We start from the raw sequence: 27,322 nt of genomic DNA on the forward strand, positions 1-27,322 counted from the left end.
CTTTTCTTTTCCCAGAGTTGGATGCCCCTAGCCGACATCTGCTCCAGGAGCCCTTGTTCTAAGAAACTCTTGCTTGAGCTGTTTGTTGGGCTTTAAAGACCCGTGTCGGTGAAAAGCCACTAAACTTTCTTCCTTCCTTCCATTCATTCATTCATTCATTCACTTAACGCGGGGACCTCAAGAGCAAGCAAGACCTTCCCTGGCTCAGAGGTTCTGTTTGCCACCCAGGGACATAAAGGCAGATTAAACGATTTCCTTTTTTGGTAGACGGTGATGCGCTTTCTGCATTTCCAGCACCCAGGAGGATCTCGCCAGGGATGCCGACGTGCCTCTGAACTCCCTGAACACACCCCGCTGCCACCCACCACTTCCTGCGGTGGAGGAGCCCCGGGAGCAGGGCGGGAGGAGGGCGGGCCGGCAGAAGGACCCGGGAGCCGCCCCGGCTCGGAGAGGCCCGGGTTCGGGCGAGTCTGCAGGAAAACCCTTCCCCCGGGCGCGCCGAGGCGGCCGCGGCAGCGGCGGCGGCGGCGGGGAGGTAGCAAAGGGCGGTGCGACACCGCCCCCGGGGCGGGCCCCGTGCGTGGCAGCCGGACCGCCAGCCCCGTCGCGAAGTTTCCAGCCTGCGAGCGCCGCCGGGCCGGCCGGACGTCTCCCCAGACCCCGGCCATGCGGCCGCTGCTGCTCCTGGCCCCGCTGGGCTGGCTGCTCCTGGCCGAAGCGAAGGGCGACGCCAAGCCCGAGGGTGAGGGCGCGGGCTGGGCCGGGGCCGGGGCCGGGGCCGGGAGGGCTGGTCTGGGGGCTGCTGGTCTGCGCGGGAGGCCTGGGCTTCCCAGGGGATCCGGGTTCCGGCCACTTGGCCACTGACTCGCTGGCGACTTGGACAAATCACTTACCCTTGTTTGGGGCTGCGGTTCCTGCGTCCGTGCGCCCGGGAGGGGAGGGGCGCGGAGAGGGTCAAATCGTAATAGCTCTCATAATAGTAATAACAGTGGCTCCTGTTTATGGAGCACTTACTACGGGCCAGGCAACAGGGAAGAGTGATCTCAACCCTCCGAAGTGTGCTCTGCTTTTATCTCCCTTTTCCAGCTGGGCAAACTAAGGCTCCAGAGTCCATTCACTTGCCCAAGGTCACTCCGCGTGTGGGCCTTGGAACCAGGATTGACACCCAGGTGTGTCTGGTTCGGTGGGAGCCACTAGGCATCCCAGCCACGGGGGTGGGGAGTGACATGGGGAGCTCCCATGGGAGAGCCGTGTCCACTTTGTCCATGGCTTCTGTGGTCTGCGCTGCCCCTGCCGGGTGGGTCTTACTCGCTGCAGGTTGCACAGCAGGAAATAGGCCCAGACAGGGGCACTGACTGCCTGGGTTTGTCCAGTCTTGGAATGGTTGGGTCGGGATCTGCTGGGCTCTGCATCTCATGTTTCTTCTCCATCCCCAAGGCAGGTTGGATTTCAGAGTGTGCCCCACCATTCTGAGTGGGTGCTCCTGTCCTCCCCACCCCTCCCGCGACCACCTCCAGGGCTGCCTGCTGAACCTCTGAGAGGAGCTGGAGGGGGCAGGCTGGTGGCGTAGCAGACCCTCACCAGGGGAGGGGGTGGGAACCGCCATTTCTGAGCACCTCCTTTGTGCCAGGTTGTGCCCAAGGCCACACATCTCCCAGTGATAAAGCCTGTGGTGACCAACTTCCATGAAGTTTGGCATTTTAGCCTGCAAACTGGGGGTAGTGGTACTGGAGTCCTAGCGCTCTTGCCAGGATTCCATGGGATGAAGCCCACTGGTAAGGGTTCAGCTCAACGCCTGGCTTATACAGACCTTTTCTTTCTTGGACCCAGCACTGCCTGCTTTCCTGGAGTATCCCAGCAGGGTAGTGAAACAGGTCAAAAAAGCCAGGGAGGCAGGTGCGGAGTACAGGGCTGGGCTGGTGGTGTGTGCAAAAGGCCTGTGGCCTGGGTCTACTCACTGGTCGGGATAGCCTTTGTTTCTTGGGCCTCTCTTTGCCCTGCTTCTGCTGATGTGGGCTCCGTCCACCCCCAGACCGTTCCGGGAGAGAAAACTCCCACTGCCCGCAGCAAAGCCCCCAGAGGTGAGTCATAGGGACCAAATCAATGACAGGGCTTCAGGTGCCCTGACACCAGCAGCAGGTGATGGGAGGGAACAGAGTAGGCAAGAGGTAGCCCCCACGGAGGGTGCAGGATGCAGTGTGTCCCCGAGATGATCCTGGTAGAGTACCTGGCAGATGGTAAGTAGATAGTAGATTGATGGACAGGAAGTAATGGGGAGCCAGACATGGAGCTAATATCAAGCCACTCTCAAGTTGAGGCCCTTCGCTTCCTTTACTCCATTCAGACCCTTTTGATAAGTAAGGAATCATTAGCCCCATTTTGCAGATAGCAAGACTGAGGCCTCAAAGGTTAACTATCTGGTCTCCGGTTGCTGTAGGTGGTCGGATGTGGAGTCATTGACTGGTTCTGCCCACCCCTGTCTGGGTGGAGGGTAGACGGGCTGTTGCCTGGAGATGCTGCCTGGAGGAGCCGCTCAGCTTCCCCAGACCCAGCTGGTGGCAGGGACAGAGTGGAAGGGTGGTTTGTCCTGTGGGCCCACTGACTGGTGTCAGGAGGGGGGGACACTCCAGCAGCCCCCAGAGAGGCCAGTCCCTCCCTCCCCTGGTTGGGCTGGGATGCCCCGTCAGTACCAGGTGGCTGGGATGGGGCAGCCGCTGAGGAGCCTTCCAGTGGGTCAGGTTCAGAATGGTGCCCCTGGACCCGAACACACATGTTTTTGGCACATGGAGAGGAAGAGGGAGTTTTCACTTTAGGGAGCTGCCGATTTTAGGGGCGGACACAGAGCTCCTCTCCTCAGTAGATGCCCAATCTTATGGGGGAGAGACACCCTCCTCTCCCAGAATGCCCTGTGCTTGAGAAAGGGGACATTGCCGGGGAGGGGGGCGGTCCCCAGACCAACGTGGGGGACAGAAAGAGGCTGTCAACAAAGCAGCATCCAGACAAGCAAATTTTCATAGAGTTGGGACCAGGAGAGTCCAGACCCTCCATGGTCTTTCTCCCTTTTATAGAGGCTTCCAGCCGATCTCTCTTCTCTGCCCGGGCTCCCACCTGCAGGCCTTGGTTTGGCCGTGGAGAGGGAAGGACCAGCTGGAGCCTGATGGCTGTGGTTCAGAAACTCCAGGTCAATAGGGCATGGGTCAATAGGGCATGGGTCAAACTCCAGGTCAATAGGGTTGTGGGTCATGCTGTTCCACGCAGGGAAAGGAAAGGTCCCAGGAGTGGGGCAGGCCCAGCTGGATGTGTGTGTGTGTTGGCGGGGGAGGGTCTGAGGAGACCTCAGGGGACAGAAACCAGTGGGGCGCCAGACCCAGGAGAGCCAGACTGGTCTTCTAGGCACGGGAACCCACACCTGCCGTTTGGCCACACCCTGTTTATGGCTTCCGTTCAAGCCTGGGGTGAGCCTGGAGGATGGGGAGAACCTTCATTCATTCCCACTCCCCAGAGAGCAGACCTGGTGCCCTCTGCTGGTGCCCGGAGAGCCTTCCCCTGCCTTGTGTGGGCTGGCCCTGCTTGGGGAGAAGGGGCTGTCGGCTGTAGCACAGCGACCCAGGCCTGAGTTCTCAGCCTCGTCCTTGGACCCCAGACAGGTGTCCTCCTACCCCCCACTGGCCCCTGGGCTCAGCCTCTCCCCATCATTCTTGCTCTTGGAAAGGAAGACTGCTTTTCTGTCTCGGGGATGCCTAGGGCAGCAGCGGGCCTTCTTTCCGGGAAGATTCCCTACGACAAGAACCCGTGTGGCCCCCACCGCCAGGTACTGGGCTAAGCACTTCACAGACATTAGCTCATTCCGTCCTCACGGAAATCTCTGGAGGAAGGTACTCCAGTTGCTAGGACCCCATTTTACAGATGAGGAGACAGGCTCGGAGAGGCTAAGTTACTCACCCAGCAATCTGTCTGCCGCTCCGCCCGGCTCCCTCCCACTCACCTCTGCTGATCCTGGAGGGCAGCTTGTCTGTCTGGGGAGGCAGGCCAGGAGCCCTGGGTGTCAGGCCTCACGGGGACCCTGGCTTTAGCCCTAGGCAGGTCTGCTGGACCAGCCAGAAAACAGGGGGGCGGGGCCCTGTGGCACGGCATGTGCCCTGCAAACGGTGAGGCTGAGAACACGGGAATTTGCAATTCCGGCTCATTCACTTCTCACTTCAAACCTCTGTGACCTTCAGCGGGGTATTTAGCCTCTCTGGGCCTCAGCTGCCCCAGCTGCACAAGGAGGGACAGAACCATCACCCGCCACACGGGAAGTTGATCGTTAAGTGTGATAGTGAACGTAACACACTTCGTGTAGTGTGTGGCGTCTAGGAAGGGCCCAGCTGGTGGCCGTGCTCACTAGAATCACCTTCCCACTGTGCTCCCTCAGGCCAGGCAGTGCGCACCAGACATCCCGAGCCACACTCAGTCCCGGGGAGGGGGAGGGAGGCCAAGGAGATGTGAGTCCGGCCCAGCGAAGGGACAAGGGACAGGTTTGTGCTGCTGGATCACCTGCTGGGCACGCGCTGATGCCACCCCAGATAAGGGAGGAGATGACGGAGGGCTTCATGGAGGACTAAGGCCTCTTAAGGAAGAGGGGTGAGTTGTGTAGGCAGGACAAGGGAATGGGGCCAAGGCTGGGTTCAATGAGGCAGCTTTTGTGGGGGTGGGCCGTGTTGAGAGGTGATGCCAGGCTCCCTTGGGGGAGGGGCCTGCCTGGAGTTCTCTTGCTGTGAACCGCCCCCAGGCCCCTCATTGGAGCCCAGAGTCAGGACCAGGGGATGGGCTGGATCAGAGGTTTCCAAATGTGGCTCTCCTCAGAATTCGCCCAGGAAAGGTAAGAAAGATCCAGACTTCTGGGCCCATCTCAAACCTCTGTTCCTGGGTGCCAGGAGGCTGGAGCTCACTGTCCCTTGTGATGCTGATACGCAGGCAGGTTTGGGACCTCTGGACTGGGTGATCTGGTCGAGTCCTCGGCCAGGGTGGCAGGCGCTAGATGTGTGAAGGCCCTGGTGGAGCATCTGGCAGCATCCAGGAAAAACAGAGAGACAGGCTGAGTGCCTGGGAAGGGCCCAGCATGGCCTGGGGCCCCCTCCTCCACCTTAGTAAGGGTTTCTTCAGACACACAGAGAGACAGATAGCTGGTCAGTGTCCCAGGCCTGGGCAGCGTGTGCAGGGGTTCCTCTGGGTCCAGGCTTCTCTGTCCACCCCCTGGTGCTACCACTTCCTGGCTCCCTTGGGCAAGTTACTCACCATTGCTGAGCCTTGGTTTCTAACTGTAGAGCGGGGAGGAGGGTTAGGACCAGGAAAGGGCGTAGAACCAAGTCTGACATGTCAAAGGTGTTCATAAAGATTAGCTATCTTGTACCGTGATTTGGTACAAGACGTCCGCCCCACCCCCTTTGCCTTCCCCCTGCAGCCTGACTTCAGGAGCCCCGATCCAGCACCCTACACAGACACATGCTGGCTTTTTCCATCCATGAAATGTGACACTTTTCCTGTCCCCAGCAGCCCCTGCCAAGGACAGGAGGGCCTCAGAGCTGGCGAGTCTCCTCTCCTCACTTGGGGGGAGACCTAACTATCCTGGCAAGAACTGGGAGAGCCTTTCTCAAGTGTGAGCAGCGCCTGTCTTTCCTGGTCCCCAGGGTCAGGTGGTGAGGCCTCCTCTCTTCCACCCTTTCCTCCCCAGGTCCCTGGGCCCACTTCCAGTGGATTCCTGCCAAAACCTGCTGGGCCACCCCCAGCTCTGCGCCAACCCAACTGTCTGCCTAGCTCAGCCAGCTCTGCCCAGCAGGACCCCTTTGTTCTATCAGCCCTGGCTCCTCTTGCTTTCACAGAGGGGGTTGTATGGGAAGGCCTTACTTGCCTGTGTTGGCCTGGCCACCTGGTGGGTCTATTCACCCAGAAAAGCATTATGTCCTTGACCCTAGTGAAACAGTAATGAGTGCTGCGGGGTTGGGGGGGGCGGGTCGTGCCTCTGAGGGCAGGAGAGAGGTCAAGAGAAATCTGAGAAGGCTTCATAGAGGTGGTGGCAGGAAAGGGGTGTCACTGTCACTGGCCCTGGGACCTGAAGGAAGATTAGGGAAAGGGTAGAGAGGGGGAGCTGGGGCAGAAGGGGAAGAGCCCACTAAGGTGAGACCCCTGGCTGGGGGAGTGCCCTGTCGGTGGAGGGAATGAGTACATCACTGGGCCAATCAGGGAGGGCCTTGAATGCCAGAGCAAGGTGTTTGCCTCTCACTGAGCAGTCCTTGGAGTAGGTACAGTGGTCTCAGTTCTCCACAGGCAACCACGGTCCGGAAGCAGATGACCCACCTTCTGAGGACATGTCAATACTAGCCTAACTGCGTCACAGTGCTACGTCATCGTTCATCTTATTTCCTCTTGTCCTGTAGGGTGTGGGGTTTTCTCGTTTTTTTTTTTTTTCCCTAGAGAGAACGCTCACACAAGCGTGGGGGAGGGGCAGAGGGAGAGGGAGAAGCAGACTCCCCGCTGAGCAAGGAGCCCAATGCCGGGCTTGATCCCAGGACCCTGAGATCATGACCTGAGCGAAGGCAGACACTGACTGGACTGAGCCACCCAGGTGCCCCTCGTCGTGTAGGGTTTTTATATCTCATGCCATCAAAAGAAGGGGGAGCACAGTGCAGTAAGGTATTTTGAGAGAGAGAGGCTACATTGATACAATGTTTATTACAGAATATTATTGTTGTCCTATTTTATATTGCTAATCTCTTATTGTGCCTGATTTATAATTAAACTGTATTGTAGGTTTGTACCCATAGGAAAAAACATAGTATATATAGGGTCTGGTACTCTGTGGCTTCAGTCATCCGCTGGGGATCTTGGAATGTATCTCCCGTGAATAAAGGGGGGACTGTTGTACTGTTGGTTGTTTTTTTTTTTTTTAAGGAGTCTCTATGCCCTACATGGGGCTCGAGCTCATAACCCCAAGATCAAGAGTCATGTGCTCTACCGACCGAGCCAGCCAGACGCCCCTACTGTACTATTATTGTCCCTATTTTGCAAAGGGGAAACTGGAGGCCAGAAGAGTCAGGGACTTGTCCAAGGTCACAGAACTGGTAAGGAGCAAAGCTAGGATTCTGACCAGACAGGCCAGCTACAGAGCCTTTACTTCTCAGATAACACAGCTTCAAATTGTGATCTGGAAGGGACTTTCCCAGGGCTCCCGGAGATGCTGCCTGGGGTGTTGTTTCCAGTAGGTTCTATTGCAGAGGGGAAGCCACACTACAGCCCGAGAGAGGTCTCTCATTAAAAAGGTAGTACAGCTGCTGTGGTCAAAGCTAAGGATTATCTTTCCTTTCCTTCCTTTTCCTTTTTCCTTCCTCCCTTCTTTGCTTCTTTCCTTCTTTCTTTTTAAAGATTTTATTTATTTGAGAGAGAGAACATGAGCAGGAAGAGTGGGAGGCAGAGGGAGAGGGAGAAGCAGACTCCCCACCGAGCAGGGAGGCCAACATGGGGCTCGATCCCAGGACCCTGGGATCATGACCTGAGCCAGAGCAGACGCTTGACTGACTGAGCCACCCAGGCACTCCCAAAGCTAAGGATTTCAAGTCAGTTTCCACTCAGGGTCCATTCAGGTTTTTCCGTGGTGGCCGAGTGAGGCTCAGCAAGAAAGTCCGTTGGGATGGATGAGCAGTGTGTGCCCTGGGCACAGGCACGGAGAGCGGTGGCCATCCCTGGACTAATGTCCAGCATTGGCCAGAGAGGTTGTCCTGGTGTTTGGCATTCAGGCGAATCGTTGTCTCTGCCCCTATGCGAGGCCAGAGCCCCCTAAATCCAGAGAGACCCAGCCCTACAATGCAAGGTGCAGACACCTGTGCTCTGGACCTCTCCTGTGTCTGTCACTGGTCAGCTCCCAGGTGGGTGGAATCCTGGAGGAGAATCGGGAGACCCAGGTTCTGACCTTCGGCACGTCCTTCCTACCTGGGCCTTGGGCCCTTGTCTATAATGGGTGGACATGAAGACACATCCTGCCGGGATTTGACACATCTGAGAACGATGACCTGCTCTTGCCTGTCTCCCGTCCTCCTCCAGTCCCGTTCACCATGCCCTTCTCTGTCCGTAGACAACCTATTAGTCCTCACAGTGGCCACGAGGGAGACTGAGGGGTTCCGGCGCTTCAAGCGTTCAGGCCAGTTCTTCAACTACAAGATCCAGGTAAGGGGCTCCCAGGGGCGGGGGGAGTGGACAGGACAGCCAAGGGGTGGAGGGGAAGTCCAGGAGCTGGGTTTTTGCCCTTCCCAAACTGATGAGGGCCACAGGGAAAGCTTCTGGAAGCCCGAAAGATGAGGATGAGTTAGGAAAAGCAAGAGGGGGAGAACGTAATCAAAGTCTGGGAGACGCTGGAGGTGGGAGACTGGGGGAAGTGAGACAGGAGAGTATGTGGTTGTGCTCATGCTAGGAGGGGTGTGTGTGGCTGGTTTAGAGGGCAGGGCCTGGGAACCAGCATTCCAGTCCCCCCCAGGTGATTTTGGGATGGCCATAGTCTGGAGATCATGCCTGCGTAAACACTGCTCTAAAGAAACACAGGCCAATGCCCAGTCTGCTGGGTGTCCTCTGTGTGCAGCATGTGAGGCTTAGCCCCGCAGGGAGACATTCCTCCATTTAGTGAGTGTCCCGAGTGCCTCCTTCTGTTGGGCACAGTGGTAGACACTGGGGATAAAATGGTGGGCAGGGCAGACCATGGTCCTGTCTACATAGCTTGCAGTCTCATGGCATTAAGCCAGAAAGAAAATGAATGAGCTCACATGAATGCAGGCTGGAGCAGAGGGTTGCTTCAGGCATAGTAGGATCTAGGGGTTCAAACTGCATGAGGTCCTGTTGGTCTTCAAGCTCCATCTCGAGGTCCTGTTGGTCTTCATTTGCAGGCACGCTCTCTCTGCATGGTGGCAAGATGACCACAAGCCACAGACCCATATGCCCCAGCTTCTCAACCTCAGCAGAACTAGACAGCCTTTCCTTAGTTTGAACAGAAGAGTCCCAGGGAAGACTCTGATAGGCCAAGCTTAGGTCACATGCTCAAACCCATGGTTCTGGGAAGGATGGAACACTCTGATTGGTCAAGTGTGGCCACATGACCCCCCTCGCCTGGCGGATCAGCCTCACATACATATAGAATGGTTTCCCCAAAGGGGAGGGAGGAGGTGCTGGACAGACAGAGGCAAAGATGGTCACTGTCCAGGTGGGGGTGGAATTTTGGCCGGCAAGATAGTTCTTTGCCAAAAGTCCATGTTAAGGGGCCTTTCTCTACAGGCACTGGGCCTGGGGGAGGACTGGAGTGGGGAGAAAGGGTCATCGGCTGGCGGAGGGCTGAAGGTTCGGCTCCTGAAGAAAGCTCTGGAGAAGCATGCGGACAAGGAGAACCTGGTCATTCTCTTCATAGACAGGTAGGTGGCTGGGGGCCTCCTGGGCAGGGCCCCTTAGCAGAGAGATGGAATATTCTAGAATGAGGCCCTTGCAGGATATGGGGGAGGACGGAGGGATCGCTCTAGCTATAGTTTTAGGGGAACTGTGAGCCCAGAAAAGACCATTACCATTGGTGGTGAGAAGAGGGGCAAAGGGGCCTGCCCAGGTCGGGTGAGCCATGCTTCAAGCATGAGGAGGGCACAGGCGTGGGGACCGTCTCTCTGCCCAGGGTGGGGTGAAAACACTGCAGGCCAGGCTGGAGATAATAGGGCAGATCCGTTTCCCAGGGGTGGCACGGGAGGAGGTGCCCTCGTGAGCCCCTGCTCACCTCTGCCCTGCTCCTGCTGCCCCCGACTCTGGCCACAGCTATGACGTGCTGTTTGCGTCGGGGCCTCGAGAGCTCCTGAAGAAGTTCCGACAGGCCAAGAGTCAAGTGGTCTTCTCGGCTGAGGAGCTCATCTACCCAGACCGCAGGCTGGAGGCCAAGTACCCAGCCGTGTCCGACGGCAAGAGGTTCCTGGGCTCTGGAGGTGAGGAGCCTGGGTGCAGAGAGCGTGGCAGGGCTAGGCGGGTTCCAGAGGGGTCCATCTGCTGCCGTCAGGACGTCCCGCCCTGCAGTCGGCCTCATCTCGTGAACAGCCACCCATCTGCAGAGGGGAAAACCGCAGTCACCCCTGAATGTCCTCCCTTGGCCTCCCCCACCCCTCAGTCCGTGCCACTCCCACTTTGAAAGACCTCTCGACTCCACCCTCCCATCCACCCCACTGCCACTGCCTCACTTGGCTCCTAGCCATTTGCAGTAGTCTCCTGACTGCTCTGCCAGTCTCTACCTTCACCCCTTCCAGGCCATTCTCCATCCAGCAGTCAGGCACAAATCCACATACATCACTCAATGGCTTCTTATTGCATGGAGAATAAAATTTGTATCTTATTCTGGATTCTTCTGCCCAGCCACGAAAGAGGGTCTGCCCCAAGCAGCCACGTTGCCCCATTGGCTGAGAGAGTTAGCAAAGTCTAGATGGCCTGATCCGGGCAGTATTCTCCCTTTCCCTGGCTGGCCCCTTCTCCCTTCTCTCTTCTCTCCTTACTAATCTGCATTGTGGCCGAGGTGCTGTGTGGGTTTTTTCCTCTAAGCCCCCATGTGCTGTGTGACCTTGGCCCAGCCTCTGCCCTTCTTTGGGCCAAGTTTCCCGGATAACTGTAGAAAAGCAGCTCCTAGCCTCTGCCCCACCAACTCTGCTCTCCAGGGACTCCTGGTCTGATCCATTCATTCACTGCCTATGGGGTGCCCAGCACCTGAGCTGGGGCAGGTTTCTCTGTGAGCTCAGTGGGAACTTGTCACCAAGTGGCATTGGCTAGCTAGCAGGTCACTTTCAGCTTGTGGATATTACCTCCTCTCAATCCAGGAGGACTTCTAAGAGAAGGTAAAGAGGGGGGAGATGAATGAAAGTGGATGCTGGGAAGAGGCTTCTGACTTAGAGGCTGGAAGCTAAGTATCTCTCTCTTTGTGCCCCCCACCAACCCAAAGGCTTCATCGGTTATGCCCCCAACCTCAGCAAACTGGTGGCCGAGTGGGAAGGCCAGGACAGCGACAGTGACCAGCTCTTTTACACCAAGATCTTCTTGGATCCAGAGAAGAGGGTAAGGGCCATTGTGCAGGGCCAGGCTCCTGGGGTTTGAATGCCAGCTTAGCCAGTTATTAGCTGTGTGACCTTAGGTGAGTTATCCAACCTCTCCGTGCCTTGTTTTTTAAATCTGTAAAATGTAGTGATGGTGGTACTTTCCCCTAAGGATGTTGTGTAGATTAATTAATGTACTTATAGTACTTAGTGATTGACAGGAAAGCAAAAAACAAGCATCTGTTGTCATCATGGGGGTTGTACTTGAACCAGCTGTTTTCCTTAGATGCCTTCCAATTCTGAAAGTCACTGGCTCTCTGCGAATAGAGCCACTGGACCAGTAGATCCCCGGGCTGCCAGCTGCCCCGGTGTGACAGGGCAGAGTGGGTGTGGGGAGAGGAAGTGGCAGAAGGGGGAGGGCAGGCTCCCTACACCGGGCGTGATGGGGCCCCATCCCCCGCCGGGGCCTGTCCCTGCTGCAGCCTGGTGTCCTCTTTCCTTCAGGAGCAGATCAACATCACCCTGGACCACCGCTGCCGTATCTTCCAGAACCTGGATGGAGCCTTGGGTGAGCAGCCCCCACAGGGATCCTGAGAGGGATGTTAGGAAGAAGGTGAGGATTCCAGGCAGGGCCTGAGCCCAAGGAGGGGGATGGGCTGGTTCCTCTCTGGCCATTGTGCTGGGAGGTCACCTGCCCCATCCTGAGGTCCCCAGAGGCCACCTGGATGTCCTGGGGCAGAGCCATGTGTCTCTGGGGGTGGAGAAAGGAGGGCCAAGAGGTCAGTCTAAGAGCCTGCGGGACACCAGGGCAGCAGGCAGCCGCTCAGCCAGGAGCAGCTGGGCGATGCGCACCGTAGGTCCCTGCCCCCTGCCCTGCGGCCCTGGTTCTCGCAGGGGAGCCAGCTCCCCTCCTTCCCTGCCCTCCCACCTCCCAGGTGAAGGCTTCCTGGGCTCTCAGGGGGACTGAGTTGACAGGAGGGCAATGGATGGCTTGGGAAGCAGAGAGGCTGCCTCATCCTTAAAACCAGAAACACCCTTGGGCTGGCCCCAGTCCCTGGCTGGTGGTGATATTCCTTCACCTGTCTTCCTGGGTGACCTCGGGCAAGTCTCTCTCTCTCTCTTTCTCTCTCTCTCTCTCTCTCTCACACACACACACACACACACCTCTTAGATCTCATTTTCATGTCTTTAGAAAGGAATAGTTAGACCCAGTATCTGATTGGTGATTTTATGGGGTAAATGGGATCATATTTTCTGAGAATCTGATGAACACTATGGCTCCCTTCTCGGGAAGGCGCGGAAACATCCTTTTGTCTGTGGCTTCTGGGAGTGCACGGACCTACATTAAGAAGCCGGGTCCAGAGCCTTATTTGGGGGAGCCAGGAGCTTGTGCGGAGGGGCCCCCTCGCGTGATCCCACACGCAGAGGGCCTCCCTCCCCAGTGTCTTCCAGGCCTCTGACGAAAGGCCCCTCTGCATTTGTAGCTGTGGGATAGGCCATTTCCTCCTGCTGTCTAACGGGGTCAGAGCCAGAGGGTGAGGATCCTGCCGGAGGAACTGTCTCCACCAGGACAGGATCTGTCCCCTCCCCTCCCCAGGACTTCCGCTTGGGCCAGCGTAGTCTCAGTGCTGCTCTGCACGCCCCTCAGAGCAGCTGCCCCCAGGCCCTGTCCCTGGGGCTTCTCTGAGCTGGAGCTGGGGATGTTTCAGGTCTTCGCTTTGTCCCCTCCCTGCTTCCTGCTCCAAGAAGTCATCATAGTAAATACTTGGGGTTGCCGTGGATTCCGTGTGCCAGTTAGGGTGCTAAGGGCTTGCCCAGCACGGACTCCTCCCACTCTTTTTTTTTTTTTTTAAGATTTTATTTATTTATTCGACAGAGATAGAGACAGCCAGCGGAGAGAGGGAACACAAGCAGGGGGAGTGGGAGAGGAAGAAGCAGGCTCATAGCGAAGGAGCCTGATGTGGGGCTCGATCCCATAATGCCGGGATCACGCCCTGAGCCAAAGGCAGACGCTTAACCGCTGTGCCACCCAGGCGCCCCGGACTCCTCCCACTCTTACCCCCATTTCACAGACGTGGAAACTCGAGGCTCGAAGAGGTGGTATCAGTAGCCCGGAACACGCCCTGGGCAGGAGCTGGATCTGAGCTTGGCCTCTGGGCCTGACACTGGATGTGTCTGTGTTTTCCGACCCCCAGATGAGGTTGTGCTCAAGTTTGAGATGGGCCACGTGAGAGCGAGGAACCTTGCCTACGACACCCTCCCAGTCCTGATTCATGGCAATGGGCCCACCAAGGTAGGGAGAGGCCCCAGCCCGTGGAGGGAGTGAGAGAGGGGCCAGAGGCCCGAGTCTGCTATCACCGTGACCACACAGCTTCTCCTTGGGGTCAGGACCACCCCCTGGGCCCTGTTGCACCTCGCTGCCTGCATCCTCAAGACTGAGTTCGGCGTGGTGCCTTGTCTCCTTGCTGTGGTGGTCAGTGATCTTCATCCCTGCTCAACCACAGGACACAGAGGAGGTCACTGTCCCCATTAGGGCCTCAGCTGGGCCACCTGAGTCATCCGTACCCTGTCATCCCAGGGCAGACTTGTTTGTTCATGCAATAAACATTGAATGTTTGCACCAGGCCATAAGGCAGAGTCAGTCCTGAGTGGGACAGGCTGGTTCCTGTGCTCCCAGGGCTCAGAAGGGGCTGGGGTGCAGGCCAGACCTCATGGGCCCTGGGGAGCCAGCCCTGGCTCACAGCACACTGCTTCAAGTGTGGTCCTCGAGCCCCTCCGCTCCCCTCACCGTGTCAGAGTCACGTGGCCAGGAGAGAACGGGCAGAGTGTGAAAGCAGATTTCCTGACCCCGCTCCAGAGCTGCTCAGTGGGACTCTGGGGTGGGGGGCGGGCAGCAGTCTGCGTTTTACAAGCTCCTGGCAGATCCAGAGATGAAGGTACGGCAGAGTGCCAAGCCCTCCCTCTGCCCTCAGAGCAGCTTTGGTGATCTCCAGAACATTTGGAACATTCTCTCCGAAACCTGCCCCAAATAAAGTCTCATTCCTGCCCCCTTAGAGGGCTGGGGTATGGGTACCCCAGGGGCCAGGGGAGATGTGACTTAGCAGTTACAGATGGGTGGGACCGCCTTCAACCCCACGTCTCAGACCCCACATTTCCCTACAGCTGCAGCTGAACTACCTGGGCAACTATATCCCGCGCTTCTGGACCTTCGAGACGGGCTGCGCTGTGTGTGACGAGGGCCTGCGTAGCCTCAGGGGCATTGGGGTATGGCTGGCTTCCAGATGTGAGGGGCTTGGTCTCCTTGGAGGGGGAGGACGAGTGATTCTGGAAGAGACTGTTGTCTTCGGTGGGAGGTAAAGGGATCACCTTCCTGTCTGGGGTTCCATCTTCCTCTTCACCCAGGCACCTCCTCCTGGAAGGCTTCTCAGATTACATATGGCTCCAGCTCATACCCCTGCCCCCAGCCATGCCAAAGTTCTGGTTCTTTCAGCCCGATCGTTCTCCTGCAGCCCCCTCTCATCTCACGGACCTTACTCCTCTTTTATAGCTCAGTGCAAACCCATGCCGGCCAGGCTCTCTGATAGCAGGCCATCAGCTGGTCCTGGCTCCAAGTCTAGGCTCGCTCTGCCCAGCAGGGACCTCCTCCTTCTGCTTCCTTCTGCTTCCCCGCCAGTCTGTGCCGCTGCCTGCCTGCACCTCCTGCTTGGAGCTGCCTGGCCCAGGCCCCTTTCCTGCCAAGTCTGCACACCACTGCCTCTGGCTCTGGGTCCCTCAGGCCACCCTAGGGGCTCAGCAGCGGCCTGGTGGCTGGACACGGCCAGCCCGTCACGCTGCCCCCTCCCGACGCAGGATGAAGCTCTGCCCACAGTCCTGGTGGGCGTGTTCATCGAACAGCCCACACCGTTCCTATCCCTGTTCTTCCAACGGCTCCTCCGCCTCCGCTACCCCCGGAAGCAGATGCGGCTTTTCATTCACAACCACGTGAGTAGCGGGCACTTGGTGGGGTTGCCGTGGGGCTTGGGTAAAGGCCCAGCCTCATGAGGTGGCCTGAGACGTCTCAGGAACTGGCTGAAGCATCATCATCTGGGCCAAAGGGGAGCGGGCCGTGGGCTGTATCCCCAGAGCCCTGGCTTGACTTGAGGCGGACCGGCAGGGTTAGAATCCCAGCTGCTGCTTGTATTGGCTGTGTGACCTTGGGCACGTTCCTCAACCTTTCTGTGCTTCAGTTTTCTGATCTCTTAAATCGGGATAGAAGAGTGCCGACCACGGGGATTTGCTGCAAGGGTTCAGCAAGTGGGCATGTGGGGTGCAGGGGTGCCGGCCACGGGGGAGGCACATGATACGTTCCCCTCGCTGTCAGCATCCACGTGGTTTCTCTCCCTGCCTCCTTCAGGCCCTCCTGATTTGATTCGGTGGCAAATGGGTTTTCGTGCCCTGTGGGCCTCGTGGGTCATAGGGGAGAGCCCTGAGGCCTGCTGCTTGGTGGGGAGCAGGCCCGGGCTCAGTATTCCCAGCTCCCTCCCTCCCCTCTCCTTCTTAGCTGGAAAAAGTCCCACCTCTGCTTTTCCTTATCCCAGTTTCCATAACTGGGATGCCAGATACACTCTCCAGTCCTCCCTGTTGTCAAGGCTCCTTGTCTTCCTTCACGTCTTCTCAGCTGCCCCATCCAGCATCACCCCTTTCTGAGATGTCTCAGCCCTTACTGTCTGGACCCCATGCCCAGGGCCACAGTCTGCACCCCATGCCCAGGGCGCCAGGGCCCCACACTCGGCTCTGCTTGGGCCAGACATTCATTCAGCTGTGCCACATGGAAACAGGAGAAGGGTGTGCGCCCGGCCCTTGGAAGGCTCCCAGCTTCCCTGGAGACGTGAAGTAACACAGCCATGAATTCCCACGGTGACTTGGCCTGGAAGAAGAGAGCTGTCACCGGCAGCCTTTGGGGTTCTTCTGTGTGCTCCGTCTGAGTTGTCGGCTCCTGGCAGTGACCCCGCGAGGGAGGCACAATCGCCCTCCCATTTTACAAGGGAGGAAACTAGAGCTGAGTCAGGGGAAGTGGCTGGTCCCAGGTCACGCAGCGAATTGTAGCAGAGCCGGGCTTTGCTCTAAATCCTGGGTTTGGACCTAAAGATCCCGCGCTTTCCGCTTCCCCAGGCAAGGGGTCTGGCTATGGGCCGTAGTTTTTCCGGGTGTGGTCCAAGGATCACCTGGAGCATTTTGCAATGAAGCAGATCCCTGGGCCACACTCCAGACCAGAATAAATGAGTCTGGATATGGGGCCTGCGGGGTCAGGGGTGCTGTCCTAGGGACAGAGGCTCTTAAGAGGCTGGTGGGCCTGGCCTGGTCAGGGGAGGATGGTCAAGGATGGCTGGGAAAGGGCGCTCCAGGCAGAAGGGCTGGCATGGGCAAAGGTCTGGAACTAGGAAAGCCAATGGCCAAGAGTGTGCGGGGAACGAAGGGGCGTGGCCTGCAGTCGCAGAGGGTGCTGTGGTCCTGAGGGGTGAACCTGGGTCCCCATCCTCACCCTCCCATCCCCCACCCCTAGGAGCAGCACCACAAGGCTCAGGTGGAGCAGTTCCTGGCAGAGCATGGCGGCGAGTACCAGTCCGTGAAACTGGTGGGCCCCGAGGTTCGGGTGGCCAACGCTGACGCCAGGAACATGGGCGCGTGAGTTGGGGGCCAGCGTACCACGGTTATCTCTGCGGGTGGTTATGGGGGTGGGGGGGTGGGGGGCTTGGTGTCAGGAGCCTCAGGCCGGGAGATAGGCGTTTGGAAGCCCGTGTGTGTTCTCCAGCAAGTTCCTGCCCCTCTCTGGGCCTCAGTGTCCCCATCCGTCAAATGGGGAAATGGTCTCTGCCCTGCCCACATGGGGGCTCCTGGGTGGGGCTGAGCAGTGTCCTTGGGGTGCAGGAAGGAAATCAGAGAAAGAGGAAGAGTTGGAGGACCAGAAGTAGATAAATGCTGACAGAGACGGTCTCTGATGGTTCCCTTATTATTCAAACAAACAAACAAGTCATCTGTGTTGACCGTGGAAGAATTAGTCCCGATCGGAGGCTGGCGAACTGTAAAGCACTGCGGTTGTAGCATGATGGGCGTGACTGTGCTCCAGAATTTTATTTATGGACCCTGAAATTTGAATTTCATATGGTTTTTCACTTTTAAAACATTTCCCCCCAAGCATTTAAAACTGCAAAACGGTCCTTAGCTCATGAGTTGCGTGATAATGAGGCAGGGGGCTAGATTTGGACCGCGGACTCTAGTTTGCTGAGCCCTGGACCAGATAACAGGAAGAGCATACATTTGTAAGGCTTTCGGGCCAGGTCCCCAAACTGCACTTCGGAAGGGCAGAACCAGTTTACCCCCAGCGCTGGGCGTTGTAGGAACCTGTCTGTCTGGGGGTCGTGCTCTCCCCAGTACAGGGCTTTTCAGGGCACCTGATCCCAGCTGCTGAGTGAGCTCTGGGTGTTCGTCTTGAGAGCCTAGGAGTCCAGGGCCTGGGTCCCGACCTGCGCCAGGGCTGGCCTGACACCTCTAAACACCCTTGGCTGGTTCCCTGTGGTCGTGGATGGGGACAGGCCTGGAGGGCACAGCTGCAGGGTGCTCCGGGACCCTGGGTGGGGAGAGGCTGGCGCCAGAGCCCCAGCCCTGCTCACCCGGGGTCCCCAACCCGCAGGGACCTGTGCCGGCAGGACCGTAGCTGTACCTACTACTTCAGTGTGGACGCCGACGTGGCCCTGACTGAGCCGAAAACCCTGCGCCTACTGATCGAGCAGAACAAGTGAGGCTGGGGCGGGGGGCGGCAGGCCTCCAAGCGGGTCCCCTGAGTCCCGGCTCCCACTCCAGGCCCACCCTGCCGAGCCGTCCTTCTCCGCCTCCACCCCGGCCTCGCCTCCTACCCTGGGCCTGCCCCAGCCTGGCAACCTCGTCTTGGTCCAGGATGTTCCCGCCTCCCTGTGACAAGCCAGGCCACCCCTCCCACCCCCTGCTCCTGGCTGCCCAGTTGGAGGGGGTGGGGACCCCAGCTGGACCCGACCCCGCTCCAGGCCCTGCCCCTGGGGGTGCTTGCAGGTTGTAAGGCACTCGTCCTCTCCTTCCCCACACCCAGTTAGATCTGCCCCAGACTCCCAGTGGGCCGAGGGTCTCCCACTGAGGTGCTCCCTTCCTCAGGAACGTCATTGCCCCATTGATGACCCGCCATGGGAGGCTGTGGTCGAACTTCTGGGGTGCGCTGAGTGCGGATGGCTACTATGCCCGTTCTGAGGACTACGTGGACATTGTGCAGGGCCGGCGCGTGTGAGTACCTGCGGGATGGGAGCCCGCTCATCTGTCTTCCCTCAATACTCCTGTCCTTGTTGCCCTCACATTCCTGCTGGACCCAAAGCAAGGAACACTGCAGTCAGACACACGGAAGGACTTCCTGACAATTACCCTGGGCCCATGTGCTCTGGTTAGGGGACCCAAATCAGCACTGTTGTGCCCTCCCTGCCTGTGACTTCCTCCTGCCCTGGGGCCCTGACCCCCAGCCTGTGACCGGCCTGCGGCCCCCTCCATCTTCTTCTCTCACCCTTAGGGGCGTCTGGAATGTGCCCTACATCTCGAACGTCTACCTGATCAAGGGCAGCGCCCTGCGGGGTGAGCTGCAGCAGACAGACCTGTTCCACCACAGCAAGCTGGACCCTGACATGGCCTTCTGTGCCAATATCCGGCAGCAGGTCAGTCTGGGCTGGGCAGTCACCCAAGGCCCTGTTGGTGGAGAAGGTGGTCTCCATCTGCCACCTGATGTCCTGGAGCTTCTGAGATGCTAGGGCCTGGTGGGGGGCACCTGGGGCACCAGCTGGAAGGCCGGTCCTTGGGGTCCTTGGGGATCATTTTCGTGGACCCAGTTTCTGCACCCCTCTGTTTTATTTATATTTTCAACAGAACCAAAAAACCCCAAACTTTACACCTAAACATATTCCAAAGTAACGTGCCTAAGAGACCCCCTTACCCTACCCCTGCGCCCCACCCAATACGTTTTGTGGTTATTCTTTTAAAAGTGACAGCATGATGACCTTTTCCCCATGCCCGAAACTTCAGGACCAAACACCATCCTTTGCTTTCACACATTTGTTCTTTCGTTCCCGTTCGGTCCTCCAGGAAGCCCTCCTTGATTGTATCCCACGTCAGGCCTGGGCTGGGTGCTGGGGAGATGAGATGGGGTGACCTGCACTTGGTTCCCTGATCTCCAACTTAATGGGCTGCAGCCGTGCCTCTCCTGGGCTGTGCATGGGACTGTCGGGGTGGGGGGGGTCTCTTCCATCCGGCCTGTTCTCCCCAGGACGTGTTCATGTTCCTGACCAACCGGCACACCTTTGGCCACCTGCTCTCCCTGGACAACTACCAGACCAGCCACCTCCACAACGACCTCTGGGAGGTGTTCAGCAACCCCGAGGTGAGGCCCTGGCTGGATGGGCAGGGGAGGGAGAAGGGACGCCTGTGAACCTGTGGTGTGGGTGGGCCACCTGCCTTCCTCCACCCCAGGGACCCGGTTGGGCTCTTGAGAGGCAGTGCTGTCTCGTGGAGGAGGGGGGACCAGGAGTGAGGCCTCCGTTTGTGGACCATCGTTGAGCCTCTCAGTCTTTGGGGCCTCAGTTCTCTTAGCTCGAAAATGAGTATACTGCCCCAGCCTCACTCACTTCTGAGGGCGTCGTGAAGATCAGAAGAGGAGAAAGTGCTGACAACGTTCCTAGACATTGTGAGCTGGTGGCTGACGTGGGCACACACGTGCGCACGCACACACACACACGCACACACCGGCACACACACGTAGGTACACAGGCAGACACCAGCTCCTGCAGGCACACATTCACCCACATCGCACAGGGCCTGGGGGGAGGAACCCCCTCTCGGAGCGTCCCGTGGAGCTGGGCAAGGGGTGAGCCCCAGCTGGCCCAGGCCAGGTCTGAGGACCCCAGCTGCTCCCCCCCTCCCCCCCAGGACTGGAAGGAGAAGTACATCCACGAGAACTACACCAAGGCCCTGGCGGGGAAGCTGGTAGAGATGGTAAGGACTGGGCACCTCTGGGGACAAAGGTGCTGCGTTTACACCCTGCACCTGCTGAGGGGGACGAAAGGCAGAGGGTGGAAACTACCTGCCCCAGGGGAGGTGGGGAGGCACCTTTCTGGGCCCCGGCAGCGCTTGGGTGAGGGAGTGGGTAGTAGGATGGCCCTTCCTCCTGTTGGCACTTCCCAGCTGGAGGCGGCAGGGGCCTTGGGACCTTGGGTTTCTGCTCTGGCCCAGGCGAGGAAGGGGAAGAACGTCCCCGAACGTGGTCTCAGCCGGGGACCAGGGGCCGGCAGAGAGAAAGTGCCTGTCCTGGATCCTGCAGGGCTCAGCTCCCTCCATACGCACACCCCTTTCCTGGCCCTGCACTGGGAGCTCTGTGACCTCGGCTGAGAAGGGCCCGCGCGGAGCTCTGCTTCCTTCCCCCTGTAGCAGCTCGCAGACCAGGGCGTGGGGAAGGGCCTTGCCTGTGGCCGAAGGGCCTTGCCTGTGGGCGCAGGGGAGGATGCAGCGGGGCCCCTCCAGACCCCTGTGACTGAGTCCCCGCCCTCCCCAGCCTTGCCCAGATGTCTACTGGTTCCCCATCTTCACGGAGGCGGCTTGTGACGAGCTGGTGGAAGAGATGGAGCATTATGGCCGGTGGTCTCTGGGAAATAACAAGGTGGGGGCGGCGCCGGGGCTGGGGGTGCAGGGCGGCAGCCCCTCCGCCCCTGCCTGCTCTCTGGCTCTTTCCCTGGCAAGCCAGCCAATCCCTCTGGGACTCTTCAGAGGGGTGCTTGGGCGCTTAGGAGTAGGGGGGTTGAGAAATGGGGTGGAGTGTGGGTCTCCAAGCTGCCGTGACCCCGAATCTTGAATTGCTAGATTTCCAGTTCCTGGTTTGTTATTAGAATGCCTTAGCTTCCCTTCACCAGATTGGGGGTGTCATGGGGGAGGGTGAGCAATGTGGGACGAGGAAGAATTAGGAGTATCAGTGCCACGTTCACGAGATGGCAGAAGAAGCAGGTGGTGTGTCGGGCTGAGAGGCTGTGCGTTCCCCGGAGGAGGCATCCTGTACCTGTGCTCATCTTGGAAAGTTCAGGGATCATTTTTTTAAGGGAGGGGAAGAGGGGGCAGAGGGAGAATCTTAAGTAGGCTCCACTCCGTGCTTAGTGTGGAGCCTGGTGCAGGGTTCCATCCCAGGACCCTGAGATCATGACCTGAGCCGAAATCCAAGTCAGACACTCAACCAACTGAGCTACCCAGGTGCCCCAAGTTCAGGGAACACTTTTTTTTTTTTAATATTTTATTTACTTGACAGAGAGAGAGCACGGACAAGCAGCAGGGGAAGGGGGACAGGGAGAGGGAGAAGCAGACTCCCCACTGAGCAGGGAGCCCAACACAGAGCTCGATCCCAGGACCCTGGGATCATGACCTGGGCAGACGCTTAACCGACTGAGCCACCCAGGCGTCCCTAGGGAGCACTTTTCTTTATTTTTTTTTTTTAAGATTTTTTATTTATTTATTCGACAGAGATAGAGACAGCCAGTGAGAGAGGGAACACAAGCAGGAGGAGTGGGAGAGGAAGAAGCAGGCTCATAGCGGAGGAGCCTGATGTGGGGCTCGATCCCATAACGCCGGGATCACGCCCTGAGCCGAAGGCAGACGCTCAACCGCTGTGCCACCCAGGCGCCCCAGGAGCACTTTTCTTTAAAGTGAGCCCCTGGGCCTGTGTGTCTCAGAGCCTGGCTAACCTTTGACCTGGTGGCTGGACTTCCCTGTGGTTCCGTTCGCAGCCTAATCCACAGGCTTTGGTGGTCGAGATAATCTCCAGAAGCCGGTAACTGGGCTAGTCCAGGCTTTCTGGGGTCTGGCTGGCCCTTGTGCTCCAGGGACAGGTCAGCGCTGGGGCTCTATGGCCGAGCTAACCTGTGGCCCTCTGCACCGGCTTCCTCTGCGGTGTCACAAACCCCACAAAGCTTCACGGCTTCAAACAGCACCCACGTATCCTCTGTGGGTTTCTGTGGGTCGGGAGTCCACGCGTGGTTTAGCCGGGTCCTCTGCTCAGGGCTTCACGAGGCTGCAGTCGAGACGTCAGCCAGGACTGGGGTCTCATGTGAGGCTCGGGGTCCGACTCCGAGCTCCTGGGGCAGAATTCACGTCCGTGCTTCCTCCAGCCGGCAGGAGAGTCTCTCCCTTCAAGATCCTCGTTTAAATGCCCCGCAGGACAGTCTCCCTTATGATTAACCCAAAGTCAGAGAACTAGTCACCTTAATTCTCTCTGCAGAGCCCCCTCACTTGGCCCTCTACCCTGACCTTATCCCATCGGTTCACAGGTCAGGGGGTGGGGGTCACACAGCCCACACACCAGGCAGCCGTCTTCCAGTTCCACTTACCACGCTCCCCTCGGTCATTTCCAGGACAACCGCATCCAGGGCGGCTACGAAAACGTGCCGACCATTGACATCCACATGAACCAGATCAGCTTTGAACGGGAGTGGCACAAGTTCCTGGTGGAGTACATCGCCCCCATGACGGAGAAGCTCTACCCCGGCTACTACACCAGGGTGGGCGTGCCTGGGAGGCAGCTGGGATGGGGGCAGGGCTGGAGTGGCTCGGGAGGGGAGGGAGGGGGAGGAGAGACAGCAGCCCCAGCTTGCGGGAGAGGCCTGAATATTGGGTCTCCAGGTGGGAGTGCGGTCTCCTCCCATGGTGGCGGGGTCGGGGGTTGGGGGGCACTCTGGAAGAGTCCAGGGTAGGGGCAGCCCACCTTGCCTCCAGCCTCTGACCTCACCCCTTCGACTCTTTCCTCCATGTCCTTAAATCCCGTCTCGGGGACACTTCTGCTGCCCCCCCGCCACAAGCCAGTGCACCCATTCCTCTCTCAGCTCTCCACTGAGAGTGTGTTGATGGCCCCTTTGGCTTTTGCCCTCCTTCCCTCCCTCACTCATGCCTCGTGCACAAGCTTTTCTCCAGATACCTGCTTTGACTGCCGGGGCCCTGCTCTCAAGGAATTGGCAGCCTGCCTAGTTGCTACGAAGGGTTGTAAGGATTCGATTCTTTCCTTCTGCCCTGCTTTCCCGCTCTCCTCTCCCTTTCCTTCTGTCCTTTCCACCCTCCGCACATTTTTACCGAGAACCTTCCCTGGGCCCGGCCCTGGGGAACACCGTGTGAAACAGACCTGCCCTCCAGGAGCCAACATCCCCCGAGACCAGATGAGGGGCCCCTTCTGTGCCCCCCGGCCTCTTCCACTCTTCAGCTGCCCCTCTTCAGCCGGTTCTCTTTCCCGCCCCCTTGACACAGGCCCAGTTTGACCTGGCCTTTGTTGTCCGCTACAAGCCGGATGAGCAGCCCTCACTCATGCCGCACCACGATGCCTCCACCTTCACCATCAACATCGCCCTGAACCGGGTTGGCGTGGATTACGAGGTGAGCAGCTTACAAGGTGGTTAAGTAGGTGGTGGGGCCCAGCAGGCCCGGTGCTGGAGAACCGGAGAGAAAGGGAAGGCCTCCGTGCTGGCGGAGCAGGGACACGAGGTCAGAGGTCATTCTGCGTGGACCTGGGGCCTGCCTGCCTGCTCCCGCCAGCTCTGTGGCCTCAGGCCTGTTTCTTAGGCTCTCAGTTTCCTGTCTCAGAATGGGAAAGTGTAGGGCGCCCTCCGTAGAAATGCTGTGAGAATTCCACGAGGTCATCCAGGCCAGAGCTTACGTGGATGCCCAGTACGCGCTAAAGGCCTGAGAGCCATTCGTGATGAGTCGAGGGTTTCCATCATTCTTGGAAGTAAGGGCTGCTTTGGGAATGGCGGGACGGGGTCAGTCCGGGTGTGGGGCTCAGGCTTGTGGCTGGAGGGGAGAGCTGGGGAAACCAGGAGGATGGGGGGTGGAGAGGGGACAGTTCTGGGGGCCTCAAGGCCCCATGGGAGGTCTCTGGGTGTGATCAGCTGGGGGGGCCATTCATTCTTTCCTTTACTCATGCCTTAAGCTACTATTTCTAAGTTTTGGAGACTCGGTCCTGGGCTGGCCACGAGAAACACACCCATAAAAACACCTCTCATTTTTTTGAGAGGTTGCCATGTACTTGGGGTTCTCCTCGGGGACAGTTTTGTCCCCCCCACCCCCCGGGGACATTGGCAATATCTGAAGACGTTTTTGGTTGTCACAACTCTGGCGGTGCTGCTGACAGCTAGCGAGTAGAGGCTGAGGCACCTGGGACAGCCCCCCCACTGAGGGAGAATTCCCTGGTCCCTGGCGATGATGGCTATATAACGGTACGCATGTACTTAGTACCACCGAACTACACGCTTAAAAATGTTTATGATGGTAAAGTTTATGTCATGTGTGTTTTGGCCCAATTTAAAAAAAAATTTTTTTTCTGGCCAATAATGTCCACAGTGCTGAGGTTGAGAAAGCCGTCCCTAAGCTCTTAATCGTCTCATCTCACTGAAATCTGATGACCCTGTGGGGTTAATGCCCGTTTCCCAGAAGGGGAAACTGAGGCCTGGGTTGGTCACAAATTTGGTAAAGCACGTAGCTGGCATTTGCCCAGGGCTGCCTGACTCCAAGCCCCAGGCTCTGGCTCCCTCTGTCTTCGCTGAGTGTCTTCCTCAGGCAGCAGAGGCCCTCACTCCACAAGGCGTCCCAGGCGGGCTGTGCCGAGGGCCGCGGGGCTCCCAGGGCTCAGACGGGAGACGCCGGTGTTAGCGCCGGAAGGGCCCAGCTTCCCCTTGGAGGACTGACGCTTCTGCTCCCCGTCTTCCAGGGCGGGGGCTGTCGCTTCCTGCGCTACAACTGCTCCATCCGAGCCCCACGGAAGGGCTGGACCCTCATGCACCCCGGGCGACTCACGCACTACCACGAGGGGCTCCCCACCACCAGGGGCACCCGCTACATCGCCGTGTCCTTCGTCGATCCCTAATCGGCCAGGCCGGGCCACCTCGGACCTCTTCCTCTTTGCCAACAACCACTGCCCAGCAGCCCTCTGGGGCCTCGGGGTCCCAGCCTCCAGGCTGTTGACCTCCACTGCTCTTGGAGCCACCGTCGGAGAGCTTCGGCCACGAGCCAGAGGCGGAGCACACCTCCTTGGCTGGGGCTCTCCTGGTGCTCTGGACCCAGCCCAGGGAGACACTGTTCGTGTTCATTGCTTTGTAGCAACTTGTTCTTTCCCACCCGGCTTCCTGAAAATCCCAGTCTCTTCCTCTGCTTCTTCCGTGGGTGGGCCTTGAGCAGAACAGGGGCTTAGCCAGCTGCCCAGAGAGGTCCCAGGGGCGGAAAGGCAGCCCCGGAGCTTCTCCCAGGCCGAGCTGCAGCCCCAGGACCTCTGCTCCAGGCTGCGGGGCAGACACAGAGACCTGGATCAGATTCAAGCCCCCTCCCCGTCCCCAGAGACCGCTGAAGCCCCTTCCTCCATGGCTTCTGTCATGGGAGCAGAACGTTGTTCCCCGGAGATGATGACTCAGAAAATCTCCTGGGAGACGGGAGAGGTAGCGATGTTACAGCTTCATCCTCTGTGTGGGGGGGAGGGAATGAGACGCCCATACACTGCAGTGCGTCACCCTGTCCTGGATGCCTCCGGAGAGAGGGACGGACGGTCAGAAACAGGAGAGTTTCTATTAAAGGTCATTCAAACCACAGAGTGGGAGATGCTTGGGTGGGCGAGTGTGTACGTGTCAGGGAGAGTGTCTGCAGGGAAATGTTGAAGAGCCCCGTGGCCAGAAAGGCTGCATCAGCAGACTCAGTGACTTGTGTTTCCCAAACACGGTCGTGCGTGATCCCTGTGCCATCTGTGTATTACCCGTGAGCCAGGCACTGGCCGCGGGGGCACGCTCTTCATCTCTCAAGATCTGCATCAAGTGTTCCCTCCTCCCCGAAGCCTTCGCTGACCACGCTTCCCGCCAACAGGAATATCGGAGAACATAGAGCTCCTGGTGGCCCCCAGCATGCCCCGGACAGACTCTGCGTTTAGCGCTGATAACACTTCGGGGTGTTCATTAATAACAAGGGCCAACATCTGTCCATCCCCAACCCCTGTGGGCTGGGCATTGTGCATGTCAGGTACACAGCCCTCTGGGCTAGGGACTGTCATTTCCTTTTTTTTTTTTTAAATTAAGATTCTACTTATTTATTTGAAAGAGAGAGAGAGCACAAGCAGGAAGGAGAGGGAGAAGCAGGCTCCCTGCCGAGCAGAGAGCTTGATGTAGGGCTTGATCCCAGGACCTCAGGATCATGACCTGAGCCAAAGGCAGATGCTTAACCCACTGAGCCACCCAGGCGCCCCTGTCATTTCCTCTTTATAGATGAGGAACTGTAGGCTTGGGGAAGCCAAGGAAGGTCACAGTAATAAGTGGTATGGGAGAGCGGTTTGAATATGATTTCGCTAGACGTCTGGTCCCTTCCCCCCCGAGACGCCCTGCAGTCAGTGGTGGGTCCAGAAATCCGAACCGCAGCTCCGTCCACAGTGACCCAGTGTGGTAAGTGCCTCAGTGGTCAAAGAACCGCTGAAAGTAGCGGGAAGCGTCCGGGTCTTCTGTGACACTGCTTCCTAGCTGAGGGCGATTTCCTTCCCCGGGGGATATTTGGCAATGTCTGAAGTCATTTTTGGTTGTGACACCCGGGAAAGGGGTGAGGGGTGCTACTGTCACCCATGGGTAGAGGCCACCTTAAACACCTTACAAGGCACGGGACAGCCCCTCCCCCAAGGAATTAACCTGCGCCAAATGCCAGCAGTGCTGAAACAGAAGACTGCTTAACAGAGGCCACTTATGCAGGGTCTTGGAGGGGGAGGACGTTCCCAGGAGCAGAGACTCTGGGCCCGGTGGCTGGGGCCAGCAAGGCACAGATGGGATAAGAGAATGCAGGTTGGCTGGGTGTGGGCAGTGGTGGGGGTCAGCTTGTCCAAGCCCATTTTCCCAGGCTCTGGAGGGCTGGACTTCATCGCTTCAAAAGACACCCCGGGGTTTTCTCTGTGCGTTTGAAGGATAATTTTCAGTGTTTCATCTTTTTTAAGTGACCCAGGGTGAATTCATGTGGTGCAAATCTTAATCCCTTTCCCTTCTCAGCCCTGGCTCCAGAGTTCTTCCCAGAAGTGACCATGCCTAATCTGTCTCATGGGCGTCCTTTTTGAGCTGATTCATGCATATATAAGTGTGTATATGGGTGTATATGAGTGTGCGTGTGTGTCTCAGGGTTGTTTTTAACTGCTACCTTTTTCTGATTACCAATCAATTCCTGTCCACTGAGAAACA

The 27,322-nt window shown here is 58.2% G+C and overlaps 1 protein-coding gene across 1 annotated transcript; it reads left to right on the forward strand.

Moving 5' to 3' along the window:
• Positions 1–404: 404 nt before the first annotated feature.
• PLOD1 (procollagen-lysine,2-oxoglutarate 5-dioxygenase 1) lies at positions 405–25,711 on the forward strand. The gene is made up of 19 exons (XM_034671211.1): positions 405–742; positions 8,108–8,199; positions 9,295–9,428; positions 9,814–9,977; positions 10,976–11,088; positions 11,571–11,634; positions 13,262–13,359; positions 14,229–14,330; positions 14,916–15,047; positions 16,609–16,730; positions 17,737–17,841; positions 18,231–18,356; positions 18,634–18,775; positions 19,381–19,494; positions 20,040–20,105; positions 20,662–20,766; positions 22,502–22,648; positions 23,385–23,510; positions 24,841–25,711. Exons 1-19 carry the CDS (start codon positions 667–669, stop codon positions 24,994–24,996), a joined length of 2,184 nt encoding a protein of 727 aa, XP_034527102.1. The 5' UTR covers positions 405–666; the 3' UTR covers positions 24,997–25,711.
• Positions 25,712–27,322: the final 1,611 nt, after the last annotated feature.

The sequence above is a fragment of the Ailuropoda melanoleuca genome, chromosome 11, assembly GCF_002007445.2.
Source record: "Ailuropoda melanoleuca isolate Jingjing chromosome 11, ASM200744v2, whole genome shotgun sequence".
NCBI classification, from domain to species: domain Eukaryota; kingdom Metazoa; phylum Chordata; class Mammalia; order Carnivora; family Ursidae; genus Ailuropoda; species Ailuropoda melanoleuca.

Excerpts from the sequence above, each read along its gene's own strand:
- PLOD1 (XM_034671211.1), top strand. The coding sequence starts at position 667 with ATGCGGCCGCTGCTGCTCCTGGCCCCGCTGGGCTGGCTGCTCCTGGCC. Across the intron at positions 11,089-11,570 it reads TCTTGGATCCAGAGAAGAGG|GAGCAGATCAACATCACCCT; the intron begins GTAAGGGCCATT and ends TCTTTCCTTCAG. Across the intron at positions 20,106-20,661 it reads CGGGGAAGCTGGTAGAGATG|CCTTGCCCAGATGTCTACTG; the intron begins GTAAGGACTGGG and ends CGCCCTCCCCAG.